Below are 14,712 nucleotides of genomic sequence, written 5' to 3'. Positions count from 1 at the left end.
CTTCTTCTCCTCTGTGAGATCTCTCAGTGAAGCAGTGGAGTTCAAAGCAAGATTGAACTGTGAAAGACTGAGGAGCTTTCAAAACAGAGCAGGGACAAGGCTGCAGGGAAGAGAGACTGGACCACAGCTATGACTGGGCGTCCAAAAATGGGGGAGAGGAGAGAAAAAAAGATATTAAAAGGAGCAACCCTGTGGATCAGCAGCGTATGAACGACCCAAAGGCCCTCCTGTATTTGGGGTGAGGTGGAAGGGGGGCGGAGGGGGGGGGTCTCCCCTCTCTCAGTGTTGAAACAACAAAGGAAAATGATGACTGCCGCACTGGTCGACGGGGGAAATGACAGACGGCTGAGATCTCGCACGCAGAACTGACACCATCAGCGCATTCACCCCGGGAGCGGGGGGGGGGGGGGGGGGGGGGGGCAGGAGCAAAGGGTGGCTCTGCCCCCCCTCCTGTCTCCAGCACAATGGCGAAATCACCTCAGAGTCCTACAAGCGCGGCACAGCGTCGGTGCGGCGTCGGCACAGCGCCGGGCCGCTCTGTCATTTCAATGCTAATTGAGCGTCTCCGCGTCGCGGGTGAAGGGCCGCGTAACGAGCTCCGTGAAACGACGGAAACGAGCGCACTTCTCCCCGCCAAGACCCTGATTTACTCACCTAAAATAAATGGAGATTAATTCAGTCCAGTAAATTAAGAATGAGAAAAAAAAAAGAAAAGAAAAAAAAAAAAACCCCACAGACACATGAAACATGAGGCTGCCATCGAGGGACCCCTAGGGTGTCTATCAAAAGCAAACTTATGAATAATCGTTACAGAAACGAACAGACGCCAGCGTTCCTCCAGCACTCCCATTCAGAAATATTTCACTCCACAAAAGGAAATTTCACAGATGTGGACGAGGTCAGTGTTAATCCTCTAACGGCTCAATCGACATATTAAAAGTTATCGTCCGGGGTGTGTGACAATGGGAGCCGTGTTCAGATTAAGGTGACGGGACCTCAGCCGGATGGGGATGCACGGTGGCCCAGGTGGCCTCCCTTAACACTCACCAAAATCCGTTTCCTGTCCTTCTCCGACAGGAACTTCACTGGAGGGTACTTCTGTGAAAGACTGGGAAAGGAAAACGTCTTCGTTAGTGGGGAAACACCAGGTATAAATACAGTGAGCTCCAGAATGTCTGGGACAAAGACATATTTTTTCCCCGATTTGACTCTGCACCACAATGTTAGATTAGTAATCACAACAATTCACATGTTGGTTAAAGTGCAGATTCCCAGCTTTTATTAAAGGGGACTTTTATACATTTTGGTTTCACAATGCGGTAATTACAACACTTTTTATACACTGTCCTTCCATATCAGGGCACCATAACGTTTGTGACAACCTGACTTCACAAGTGTTTCTTAGTCAGGTGTATTCAATTGCTTCCTTTGTGCAGGTATAAGGAAGCTTTCAGTATCTAGTACCGATTCTAGGCTTTTTATTGCCTTCGGAGTATGTTATTGGCATTTGTCAAAATGGGGACATTCACATTTATTCATTTGGCAGACGCTTTTATCCAAAGGGACGTACAATAAGTGCATACCAAAGGTCACTGGAACAACTACAAAACACAGGTCCTACAGTAAGCATAGCATAGGTCAGAAAGACCTATAAGTCAAACTGGGAAGCATGACTTCGAGCTACAACATTCTCCCCTTTCCTGTTACCGTGGCGATATTATCGGGGGAGGAGCTTGGGTATGGGACCTCAGTGAGGCAGACCAGACTCCCCCCCCTACCCCCCCCGCCTCTCCGCTCACAGGAAAACACGGTGTTCAGGAAGCCTGGCTTCACACTCCTCACGATCCACACAAACACAAGCAGGATAACCGCAGCTAAATCCCTCCCTCCGGGGGTTTCATCCCTCTCTTATTGTGGATGAGAAAAGCCTTTCCCTCAGCGCCCGGGACGGAAATGAAAGACAGCAACACCCTGTAAACACAGCTCCCCGAAGGGGCTCCGGCTCGCCGCGCCAGATCTCACAATACGAGGCAAAGCCGGACTCGAGCCCGTCGGATCATCTCGGCGCGGCTCGCGGTTTTCACGCGAATAATACATCCCAGCATGCACAGGGGCACGTGTACCGCTGGGCTGGCCTGGGCTGGGCTGGCCTGGGCTGGGCTAGCTGTCATGGCCGCCAGAGGAGACCACAGCGACAGTGAAAGAGGGGTAATTGCTGGGGTTGTTTGGTGACCAAAGGCTGGTGAATTATTTAGCGCTTCATGAACAGCGGGGGTCTAAGGGGATGTTAGCATGGGAACTCCGAGGGGAAACGCATCATCAGCAGAGGGAAACGTGGCGGACGTCACGTCTGATCACTAGATCACGCAAGACACAGACATTTCCTTCAGTGCTTGCCCATTTTTAGCATGTACATGCACAATTTTCTGCTGATTTAAGAGCTTACTAGCTAATTCTGCTAATTCAAGAACTTTTTATTTTACCAAGCTTCCACACAACACAGACCCACTGTAGCCGACATATGCAATTAGTCTTTTAAGATAAACGTAGGACTCAAACAAACCAACAACTGTACTGAATTCTGATCACGTTCACCACATAGCAAATGCCACAAGGCAGTGCAGTGCAATGCTGAACCAAACCATAGCGCTCACACAGAATTAGTATTTTGACAAGATATATACATACACTCTGATTTATCATGTCTGTATCCAGGGAAAATTACCAGGCATAATATTTACACATTACCCATTTATTTCAATGGACATAAGGGCAGCACCCTCTCTCAGGAACTGACCCCCCAGTCCAGTTCCTTATGTCTTACCTCACAATCCTGTCCTGATTCTGTGTGTATCGTGCTATGCAAACACTGTGCATCTGCACAAGACAAAGCAAGGTGAGCGGCTGCAAGCTTCAATCCGGGGAGAGAGAGGACGCCAGTTTATAATCAAGAAGAGCAGAACCCAAAAATCCCTCTTTTAGGAACTTCATATCAGTGACTCCATTCATCTCAGTGCTTTACCCCGCAGGTAGTTCATCACACCACACGCTGAGCTCAGTGCATTCACTCAAACTGAGGGAGACACGGCGGAAGCACAAAAGCCTCTGAACAGGCACGTTTCTGGCAGTGCCACCAGCACCTGCAGCTTCTACCTACCAGATATGCAGATAATGCATTTATCTCTCCATTCACACAGCAAAGCAGAGTGAAGAGCAGCAGAGAGGAGGGGGAGGGGGAGGAAGGGAGAGAGAGAAGGAGGGAGAGGAGGAGTGAGGGGCAGATGAAGATAGTGAGAGAGAGAGGGAGAGAAGGAGAGGAAAGAGGTTTCGGGTCAATTACATTTCGATTCAGACAAATGAGGAAAATGAATTCCAATTGAATCCATGAATTGAAAAATGCCTAAGATGTTCTCGGAGAACGTTCCTCATTCATGAACAGAAATTGAATTGACCCCAACCCTCCAGAGCAGATAACCTCTCAATTTATTAGACTTCTGCGCCAAAAGTCACCCCTGGAGCAAAGCCACGCCCCTTCCTCTCCACACCACAGCGCTTCACACAGCGCCCCCCTTCTCCGTCCTGCAGGGGGGACGCACCCTTCCTGCCAAATCCTACTCATCCCTGAGCACCCGTCGCCCGCACTGAATGAGCACTGTTGGGCTGAATGGCCTGTTCTCGTCATTATTATTATCTCCGCCAGGCAGAGCCTGGAGGGGATTACGCGTTTGGTCGCGCGTGTGCGTGTGTGTGTGTGTGTGTGTGTGTGTGTGTGTGTGTGTGTTTGTGTATCTGTCCGCAGCTAATCTCTAACCGCAAGTGATCAACAAGTGCTTCGCCTGGCGGAGATCTGCACTCTACTGAGTGCACTCTTCTAGTGTTATGTTATGTTATGTAACTCACAATGAAAAAGGCACGACTTAATTTCCACATTCGTAAACAACGCAGGTTAAAAGGCGTGTTTGCTACATGCATTTGCACAAAACAGGGCTACGCAGACGTGTGACCAGAGCTTAGCGTGTCAAGAAAACATATACACCCTCGTTTGTGGGAGAGTGGGATGTGTGTGTTGTGGAACAGGATGGTGCAGGTTTGTGGGACAGTTGGATGTGTGTCCTGTGGAACAGGATGGTGCAGGTTTGTGGGACAGCTGGATGTGTGTGCTGTGGAACAGGATGGTGCAGGTTTGTGGGAGAGTTGGATGTATCTTGTGGAACAGGATGCCGTAGGTTTGTGGAAGAGTTGGATATATCTTGTGGAACAGGATGCTGTAGGTTTGTGGGAGAGTTGGATGTATCTTGTGGAACAGGATGGTGTCAGTATGTGGGAGAGTTGGATGTATCTTGTGGAACAGGATGGTGTAAATATGTGGGAGAGTTGGATGTATCTTGTGGAACAGGATGGTGCAGGTATGTGGGAGAGTTGGATGTATCTTGTGGAACAGGATGGTGTCGGTATGTGGGAGAGTTGGATGTATCTTGTGGAACAGGATGGGGGGCAGGTTGGTGGGAAACTTGGACACCCTTGCATGCCAGCGTGCACCTTCAGCAGTGATGTCATAAATACCTGAGCTCCAGATCTCGGATCTTCTCCCGAAGAGGGGCGACGGCCTGCAGAAACAGAGAAGGGCGCTGTCAACAGAACTGTTTTAAGTCAGTTACCGCGCAGCACATTACACAACAAACAGGCAGCAGGCGCTCTAATCCAGAGTGACAGAGCACATTAGTGTCAGACTCAGGAATACCAGAGTGAGATATCACCAGGAAGGCACCAAAGACCCACTTATAATCAGAAGGTTAGCCAAACAAACCAACAATTTATATTGTAAAAAGCAAAAATGAATGAGGCTGCACAGCTAACCCATCTTTACAGAGCTGAGACTGTAACATCATCTCAAAAAGAAATGCGGAGAAAGACAGGGGAGAGCGAAAGAGGGCGAGGGGGAGCCATGGTGCAGTGTGAAGAGGCGGGTCTACAGGCCGCGGTGGAATACGGGCTGAGTCTTTCACGGTCCTGACTGCGGTGGGAAACTCATTCTATCACCGGGGGGGTCAGACACAATGCGAGGTGCAGGCACGTGAAGGAGGGGGGGGGGGGGGGGGGGGGGGGGGGGGCACAGCCTACAGGTAGCAGAACGGAGAGGTGCGGCTTGCGTGTAGAGTTCGATGATCTTCTGAAAATACTGTATGACAGCGAGCGGGTCTCTGCGGCTCCTCGTGTTTAACTTTATACGAGCAGCCGGTGGAGGGAGATATGGGATGGGGCGGGGGGGGGGGGCTGTAGATCAGAGGAGCAGCGGGGTTCTGGATGAGCGGCAGGGGTCTGAGGCACAGGCAGGGCATGAGCTGCAGGGGACCGGTGGCAGAGGCAGGGAGGAGGGAGATGGAGAAATCCAAGCGCAAAATGACTACAAGAAGCCCGAAATAACTTTATAATTATCACTGGAACGACTTTTTTTTGAAACGCAGCATCACAAGTAACACGTGAAAGAGAGCAAGAGCCAACATCCAGCAAAATGTGCGGGGGAGTCTACTCACCAACGATTTAATTCAGCATCTTATTTATATTAATTCACTGTCCTCTTATCCATCCGACTGGCACAGGCAGAACAGAGCCTTAAGCGTACGTTACAGGCCAACAAACAGAACCAATGAAAGCCCAGAGCTTCATCTGACTGCTGTTCGGAGTCACAATACAGACCAGCGCAAACACACCGGGCTGCCAACGTCAGCGTGTGTAACAATGCGATCGCCACAGAAACAATCTCCACAGAAACAATCTCCACAGAAACAATCTCCACAGAAACAGCAGCGGCCCGTCTGCACAGGCGCCATTTCCCTCAGTGAAAATAAATAATAAACCCACCTCAAAAAAACGCTACTCACATCTGGTTCATAAACCTCAGGGCCAGCGACATGAAAAGACTCTCCCAGCAGCATCTTTTCAACAGGTAATGAGCAGATGGCCAAAGTATTATCTTGAACGGAGGCGGCGCCAGTCAACAAAGTGACTGTTTGAGCGCGATTCTGGCCTCTTTCATCAAACGCCGCTTTTCTCTACAGATAAGTAACATCGCGTCTGCTGAAAGGCGCCAGACGAACCGAACACACAGGGATGAACACTTTGAAGCAGAAGGTCATGCGCATTTCAGAGGCGAGGCTGTGATGATAAGCAGTCTTTCTGGCTATTTGGGGGGGGGGAGTAATTAGGAGGTAACCATCTCTGTAATAATGCTAATTTTTAACGGCCACCTGCTGTGCCCCCCCACTGTAAAATCTGGCGACACTGGGGGGATTAACAAATCCCTGCCCTTCCTTTCATTTTTTTTTATTTTGGGGCATGAAGCCTATAACATCACAAAAAATATGACTTTACAGATAATACACCATTTCTCTTTTATGTTGCCTGATTTTCTCCCACTTGCAATTGCAGTAAATTCGTACACCTGTAGAGGGGGCTCTGCTGCTCTTGCCGTCCACCGTAGGAGAAGCAGCACTGGACCTTACAGGATCTACAGCATACTACTGGAGAGCGCAGGCACGCAAGTGAGGTGTATCTCTCACCAACATGAACGAATCGCATGTGGGCATCAAGCAATCGGCTAGGGGGTCCCAATGGCACCCTGACAGAGCAACGCCCACCCTACCCACAAGCCCCCCTGTCATGGACAGTTAATGAAGCAGGCCAAATTTCAACCAGACATCTGACATCATCCTCACAGCAGTAAATTTCACCTACTGAGTAGCAGACCCGGGTCAATTACGCATTTGTTTTGGATTCAAATACTTTTCTGTGCTCTGTTGATCTTGGCTGGCGCAACTGAGCCTGCCAATATGCCCAGAAGGCAGGGTTTGCGGTTTTTGAGAGTATTTCATTGGTTCCAATACACCAGACAAGATCAGTAAAGCGCAGAGAAGTATCTGAATCCAAAACAAATACGTATTTGACCCAGGTCTGCTCCGTAGCTACTGGGAGACGCTAGCCAACGTTAGCATCCCGCCTCCATCCTGATGGCTGAATATGCTTCACGCGCGGCAGGCAGGGTTTCTTTGTTTATTTCTTGAAAAAAACAAATTGAAACCAAATGGAATTAGGCGTGTTTCTATGGTTTCTCACGCTCAGTTAGCATTTCGCTGCGCCTGTGAGCTCTGTCCTGCAGGGAGCAGCTTAGCTACAGTAACCGCGCGCCCGCGCGTCAGCCGCTAACGCTCCGGAGCGGCGGTGCACAAACGGCGGGTCGGTCGCGGGAGTCCCGAAATCGTCATGAGTCACCTCGGGGTTTACACCAAACACGGCATTCCCGCCAAGCGCTCCCCAGAAGTCATTCATTCATTTCAGTGGAGAGAGAGAGAGAGAGAGAGAGAGAGAGAGAGAGAGAGGGGGAGGGGGAGGGGGAAGGAGGGAGAGGGAGGGAGAGAGAGAGAGGGAAGGAGGGAGAGAGAGGGAGGGGGAGAGAGAGAGGGGGAAGAGAGAGAGGGAGAGAGAGAGAGAGGGAGGGGGAAGAGAGAGAGAGAGGGAAGGAGGGGGAAGAGAGGGAGGGAGGGAGAGAGGGAGGGGGAAGAGATGGAGGGAGAGAGAGATGTGAAAGGTGGGAGGGAGAAGAGTAAAGGAGAGAGGGAGAAAGAAAAGAGGAACTCTTTAACTTGCAAACTTCACAAGACAGTACGTACAGTAATTCACATCCCTGTTCAAGTTCAATGATTCTTTGATATTTCCAAAAGAGAGCAATTCCTACTGCACTTTGCCAGACTGCTGACAATAACTGTCTTTCACGCTTTTGCTTGGCTAGCAAGTTCTTGTTAAGGCCAGTGGTGCACAAACTAATGTGCTGGTCAGCCAAACTTGAGTCATGGATAATAGATATCTGTTTATGGTATCATGTAGCTTACAGCAACATTGCAATGCAACTAAGCCTGAATAGAAAATGGTGTTAATATTCATCAATGTTATTCTATTTTGGAACAAATAAATGCTAAATAGAAAAGATAAAACAAATTAAAAAGCATTTTTATTGTTTGCATTTGAGTGTATTTCCTATGATTGCGTAAATGCCTGCTTTAATGTTGACTGGTGCTTCATTCCAACTGTACTCTACAAGACTGCACTGATTCCAACTTGTTTCCTGCGCATACAACGTAAGATATTTAACGACTTTAGCTAATCATCACATTATGGTCTTTTCGTGCTTTTTGATAATACAAAAATCTGTAAGAAATATTGGTTGTACTGAAATATTAGCAATATACAGAAATATTAGCATTATAAATGTGTTTAAACTTTTCCACTGGGAATTGGCTGACATGTCCCATTAAAAAGAGACTAATTGACGATGACTGTAACATTAATGAGTGGTTTGTCCTATTGTTTTCTGTCTGGCAGCTTTGAGCACTGTACCCAGACTGCGTGTCATTGATAAAGCTTTAAATTCTGTTAATCTGACGATGCTTTTTGTGATTAATTGCCCGCTAATTTCAGTAACTTCGTCCTTTCATTTTGCTTTTAGGTACTAAAAACACAGCTATTGTCAGCAATTTAACAATTGATTATCAATGAATTGTTATTAAGGAAGATGACATAATGAAAATGTCACGAAAAGCAAGGATTGATAATATTTGGGTCAGTGCTGAAAAAAGTCTGTACACCCCCACACCAGAGTGTTCCCCTGAGGCGAAAAAGGATGGCACTGGTTCGGGGATCAGAAGGAAAAACAGGAGAGAGAGAGAGAGAGAGAGAGAGAGAGAGAGAGAGAGAGAGAGAGAGAGAGAGACAACGGGAGGAGAGGGCAGTTTTTCAACCCACCTCGTTTATCTTGTGTTCAATCTTCATCTCCCCCTGCTCCTGTATGGACCTGAAAGGAAAGAGGCGTGTTTTAGCGGAAGACGGACAGCAACGTTAGCCTATCAGGCACTGGCAGGTGCATGGGGCCGACTCATTCAGTGAAAATAAGCACACTTACCACACAAATTATTTCGATATCCAGCTGCACTATTCTAACTATACCATTTGGTCTTCTACTCTTCCTGTTAGCTTTCACCTCGGGGGTAACCTGTTTGACCCATTTTATTTGCCGTCTGCTACTTTACACCAGGCTGGCCAGTGGAGGCTGGGCTCCCCCTCCATAGCCGGATTCCTCTCGAGATTTCTTCCCATTGAGGAGTTTTTTCTTGCTGCCATTTGAGGCTTTTCTCCCCAAGGGGAGTTTTTTAAATTATTTTTTTAACCTTATGTACCTGCTATTTGGGGGTTCAGGTCTGGTGTTTGCTATTTGGGGTTTAGATCTGCTATTTGGGGGTTCAGGCCTGGTGTTTGCTCTATTTGCTCTTTTTGCTAGGTCTCTTGCCTTGCTACTCTGTAAAGTGTCTTTGCGACAGTTCTCTGTAAAACGCTCTATACAAATAAAACTGAATTGAATTGAATCTAGGGCCAACAAATGTACACAATGTTGTCGATGCTTTTTAATGGATTTTTAATGGAGTTCCATGCAATGTGGCTAGTGGCCGAATTGGCATCAGTGAACTATAGTTTCCCCTGTCCGTAGATAAGACGGGTAAAATTTATTTACACTGACACAGGTAATTATGTGGAGGGGAGGCAGAGTTAGACCAGCTGAGAGTTTGGCTGTCTCCTTCCAAGAGAGCAGTGTTGTTTAATGAACTACAACGTGATAACATCCACATATACACAAAGGAAGCGAAAAGTAATTTTGCTTCCAGGTTCAACTGATGCAGAAACCATGACTGAAAATCAATCCACGCAAGCCGACGGAACAGCGATATTTAACTGGAGCTCCGCCATTTTGTGAGCCTGCATGCGGAGACGAGATACGCAACAGATGTCTGGGCTTTCTGATCACATGATGCAAATAAGACATACTGTACCTCATGTTTGTGTAGGTTCCCCAGACAGCTGGAAAAAAAAAAAAAGAGATAAAATATAAGTTTACAAAAACACTGCAACAGTTTATTTTAATGTGCATTATTTTCTGACGGTGAAGGCTTTAAACAAACACGTTTTCTTTAACGGAACAGATGTTAGGGAATGAAACAGATGGTGAACGACAGCCTCACAGGAATCCGTGAGGATGTTTCCGGAAAAAACGGGCACTTGGACACGAACGCATTTCAGCGTTTTTTCCCTGCCACTGCGTCGCCATGGAGAACGGGCTGTCCCTACCCAATCAGAGGCCACATTCGCTCTCACCCTGCCCCACCGGCCCCACCCGCACACCGCACCCACCCCTCTACCCCACCCGCGCCAAGCACTCACACACCACGTCCAACCCCATCTACCCCACCCACGCCAAGCACTCACACACCACGTCCAACCCCCTCTACCCCACCCACGCCAAGCACTCACACACCACGTCCAACCCCATCTACCCCACCCACACTGGACAGGGCGGACCCGTGTCTCACTCTCTCACACCGCCAGGTCGTATCCGATCGATGAGAAATCCACGGGCCAGTTTCCGCAGGAAAGCAGACGAGCAGACGCGAGCAGACGCACGCGTGAGGGCCGCCCTACACAGCGAGCTCATCAACGAGAGCTCCGGGCGTGGAGACTACGCTGCACTGCAGCACCCAGCCCTGTGCTGACAGGGGCCACGCAGACACACGCCCCTTCCCCTTTTCATTTACACACACAAACACGTCTAAGCGTGGAGGGAAAGCACTTAACACACAGACACGCCGCAGACAGGCTGCAGTTCAGGCTCACGGCCTTTCATCCACACTGCGGATCAAGCCGGAAGCCATTTCCAGGAAATGTGTCTGTGTTGTGAAATGTGTCCCCCCCACCAGCCATTAAAAGCTCTCACAGATCTGATAGCGCAGCTCTGCAGGATGGGGTGTACCACAGGCCAATGGCAGGTACCCTCACTCTCTAAACAACTACCGCTAAGTTTTCAAAAAAAAAAAAAAACATGAGCTACATGCTCATGCTCAGAGCTCACAGGAAACCACGGTCGCCGCCCCACCATCTCCGCAGGACCATTCCACAGCAGCTTCTTCCACTCCCACACGAACCCACGGCAGGAACCCTCACCTCAGCCAACGGGGCCCCAACCTCTCCTCCAGGACCCCCCAGGCAGATCCAGGCAAGTGATGCGTTTCGCCCAAAGCACATCTGATACGGCCAATCAAGCCCTTAGCGCTGACAAGCCAGCGTGTGTGTGCACGTGCGTGTGTGTTCACGCGCGTGTGCGCGAGCGCGTAACACAGCAGGCCAATCACAGCAGCCGTCAGACATGTGCGTCGCGGTGAACAGGTATCCGTGTGATGCCACACGCATCGACACTTCAGATCTCACGGTGGCAAGCTGCGGTGTCTCAGGAAACAAACGCACATGCACAAGCACTCATGAACGCAGCACAAACACGGAAACCCACGTTCTGAATTCGCATCGCATCGTGTTTTTTGTTTCGTTTTTTTGAACTGTGCACAGAGAGCAGCCCCATTCTATTCAATGCATGAAGAATTCCTATTTCTGCCCCATTAAGACAAACATTAATTTACATATCATAATTAATATTTGCAGGGTTAGGCCTTTCCCAGCAGAGTCAGCATTGCGTGGATGTGGAAATACAGACTGCTGACAGACGATGACTGTGAAAAAATTGAAAAAAGTTGAAAAAAACCACGAAGACCAGCACTTAAATCCCCAAGCAACTGTAAACTAGGGTAAGACTTCCAAAAACAGCAGACTGCTCCCTCCACACGACACAATGAAATAGGTCTGAGCTGCGTTCAGCATTTCCACCAAAAGCTTGCTGTGGGACCAGCTGGTCCTCTCATGGGGCAATCCATCAAACACTAGGACCAGCCAGTGGAGGCAGGGCTGATTTATTTAAACTGACACCCACCCAGCAAGCATTGTCACAGACCACAAAACGAACTGAACAAGAAACACTTCCCATGATGCCACAAAATAACAAGTTAATTAACTGGCCTAATGTAGTTCAAAGCTGAGGACGAGACAGGGCCAAATTAACTGGCAGAACCTGATTCTGTAGGACAGAACAACCTAACAAGTGGCTGCACCCTCTGTGCCATGTCATCCACTCGGTATGAATAATGCTTTTAGAAAAAAAATCCTTTTCAGGTCTGACATGAATTTCTCCACCAAGCGGGGGCGTTTTTTTAGACATAAAGCTCCACTGGGGCACAGCCCCCCCCCCCCCCCAACCCTTTAATCAAATCACACAATTTTTTTCTAGAATGCGTGACACGCACACTGCCGCGCACGGACAGTAACGCGCGCGCCGCTGCGTACGGACCCGGACCGCAAGGTGCGCGCCTCAGCATGTATTTTGGGTTAAACCGTGTTGCTTTGACATTGTGGATTAGAAAAAAAAATCCATTCTTTTCCCGTTATTATCAATCTAAATGAGTCCACTGCCAAATATAGGAGCCTGTCAAAACTCGAACGTGAGATTTTACTGGGGCACAGCAGATCAATACTGGGGCACGTGTCCCAGTAAAAGGGGTCTAGCAACGCCCATGCCACCAAGGTTACACTGCAAGGGACAAACCCATAGCATTTAGCTCCTTTATTTAGGCGTTGACCGTCTCTGTATAAGCAGGCAGCAGTTACATTTAAGAACAGGAGTATGTAGCCTTGAATGAGGTTCTTGGCGCCTGTACGGAAGGCTGATTAAAATAAAGAATGCAATCAGTGCACTAGACAAACAGCTTCCGGGTATTTACAATAGTTTAGATTAGAGTCACAGGGCAAAAACCTGGGAGGGAAACCCCTCCCAAAGTCTAAGGTGTATAGGCACACCTCTCAGTGATTCATACGCAATCAAACCATTGACAACCCCAGAGTGCTACTCCAATGTATGATTCTCAATGAGCAATACAACCCCTGTGACCTTAGATCGGATAACTGCACATTCCCGAGTCCTGCACGGTCTAAAGGTCGAACACATGTGTTTACAAATAAAGTACTGTGCACAAATGTCCAATCAAAAAGCCGAAGTCTTGTGGCAGGAAGGAAGGGGCATATTTCATGATTTGGTTGTGCAACAGGTAGTAACACCTGTGCACACAATGTGCGCTGACGTTCATGTTTCCATGAACGTGTGTACCTATACAACTCGATACGATTTTCGCGTTATCTGTCCTATTCGTACAGTACTCCCTTACATTTTCCATTTGGAAAATCATTTTAATGTGGCTTCAAGGAGAAAAATAATACAATTATAACTTGGTCAAGCGTAAGATACGAAAGATGCGGAAACAGTTTCTACGCGAGTAGTTAGTAGTTAAATTCCCTCTAAGGCAGTTTGTCAAATACTATAGTACTTCGTGTAAAACCTTTACACGAAGTACTATAAAAAATATTTTACTGTGTCACACTTACTGTACAGATTGAAAAGAGAGAACACATTGGTCTGTTGTGTAGAGATGGTAATTTACAGTGAGCAAGCAGCGCCTTTCATACTTACATGCTATGTATGCAATCAAAGCGAGCGCCACTAGAAACTTCATCATTCGTCTGTTTATGCTTGTAACCAGCCAGACGATCCGCTTCATAATTCACACTAGAACGCCGAATCCGGAGACATGGGAGCTCCACTTTACACCATTCTGATGCCCAAACTGACGCCCTCTTTCACAGTAAAACAGGATTGTTTCATTGTAACTAAGTCCACACGTTGCTATGGCTCCACCCAAAAATTAACGTTACAGTTTCTTCTAAGCTATCTGGCGTAACGGTAGTGAAATAACAAGCTAGTTGCAGTAACCAGGACATTCACCATACATACTACAACACTACTTTCATCCGTGACGGCCTTTCAGGGTACAAGCTCAAAAAGCCATGTAGCTAGCTACCTAGCTCGTCAGATAGTTACCTTATGCCTAGTTGATTCGAACGTTTTTGTCTCTATTCCAGATAATAAAAATTAAATTGCAAATATACAGGCCAGGACTGCAGCTAATAGATCGAAAATATCATTCACTGACGATGTCTAATTTATAATAATGATTAATCATCCGCCTGTCTAGCCGCCAGTTGCTATAGCTAGCCAACTACTACTACTACCACAGTTTTAAATCACATGAAGCTAGCTACTTAGCAAGCTTCATTTTCGGATTTTGTATTACGACTACGTTTACCAATTAATTTCTTAAGTCCTAGCTGTTGCGCAGCATATCCGTAAACTCAAAATATACACATTTTCAACACAAAATAAACTACTCGCGCAGTAAATTCTTTGGATTCAGATATTTTTGGCAGGGCCGTGGTTCTCTAGAGCGAATGCTCTGTACTCCACTGAGTACCCTGCCGCGCCTGCAACGTTACAGTTCCTGTGTTTTTAAAATGTACAACATAAAATACACCCATACTTGTGAAATTAAAATTTAAAATGGACAGCCATTAATGTTCATAGCTGACAACACAGCTTTAAAATGTTTGAATAATCTTCCGTAATCTGGCAACGAACTTTAACCCCATTCGTCAGGCTGAAGCAGTCAATATCAGAGGCGTAATTCCTTGGGGCGGAGTAAAACAAACTGGGCTGCACCACAATTGGAATTCTCCTTGTAACTGGACTATGGAGTAAAATTATTGAATTTGCAAAAGAATTAGACAAATTATTGTTTCTAAAGATGAAACGTGCTCATGTGCAATGTAGGGGTTCTCGCTGTGTTGGATGTGTAACGTTAGTAGCATTTACACAGAATATAGAATAGTAGGCTATTCCCAATG

The 14,712-nt window shown here is 47.4% G+C and overlaps 1 protein-coding gene across 3 annotated transcripts in view; it reads right to left on the bottom strand.

Annotated features, from left to right (window-relative positions):
* uxs1 (UDP-glucuronate decarboxylase 1) overlaps positions 1-14,427 on the bottom strand; it is a 49,122-nt gene extending 34,695 nt beyond the window's left edge. The window contains exons 1-6 of one of the 3 annotated variants that reach the window (XM_035394270.1): positions 13,853-14,427; positions 13,445-13,608; positions 9,876-9,903; positions 8,797-8,845; positions 4,564-4,607; positions 1,048-1,108 (exon numbers count right to left, since the gene is read on the bottom strand). In XM_035394270.1, coding sequence (XP_035250161.1) covers positions 1,048-1,108; positions 4,564-4,607; positions 8,797-8,845; positions 9,876-9,903; positions 13,445-13,532 — 270 coding nt within the window. In that variant the 5' untranslated portion in view covers positions 13,533-13,608; positions 13,853-14,427. Of the gene's footprint in view, positions 1-1,047; positions 1,109-4,563; positions 4,608-8,796; positions 8,846-9,875; positions 9,904-13,444 lie in introns of all 3 variants that reach the window. The other 2 variants (XM_035394269.1, XM_035394271.1) reach the window with 2 other exon arrangements.
* Positions 14,428-14,712: the final 285 nt, after the last annotated feature.

The sequence above is a fragment of the Anguilla anguilla genome, chromosome 15, assembly GCF_013347855.1.
Source record: "Anguilla anguilla isolate fAngAng1 chromosome 15, fAngAng1.pri, whole genome shotgun sequence".
Classification (NCBI taxonomy): domain Eukaryota; kingdom Metazoa; phylum Chordata; class Actinopteri; order Anguilliformes; family Anguillidae; genus Anguilla; species Anguilla anguilla.
This window is presented reverse-complemented; position numbering and strand designations above follow the sequence as displayed.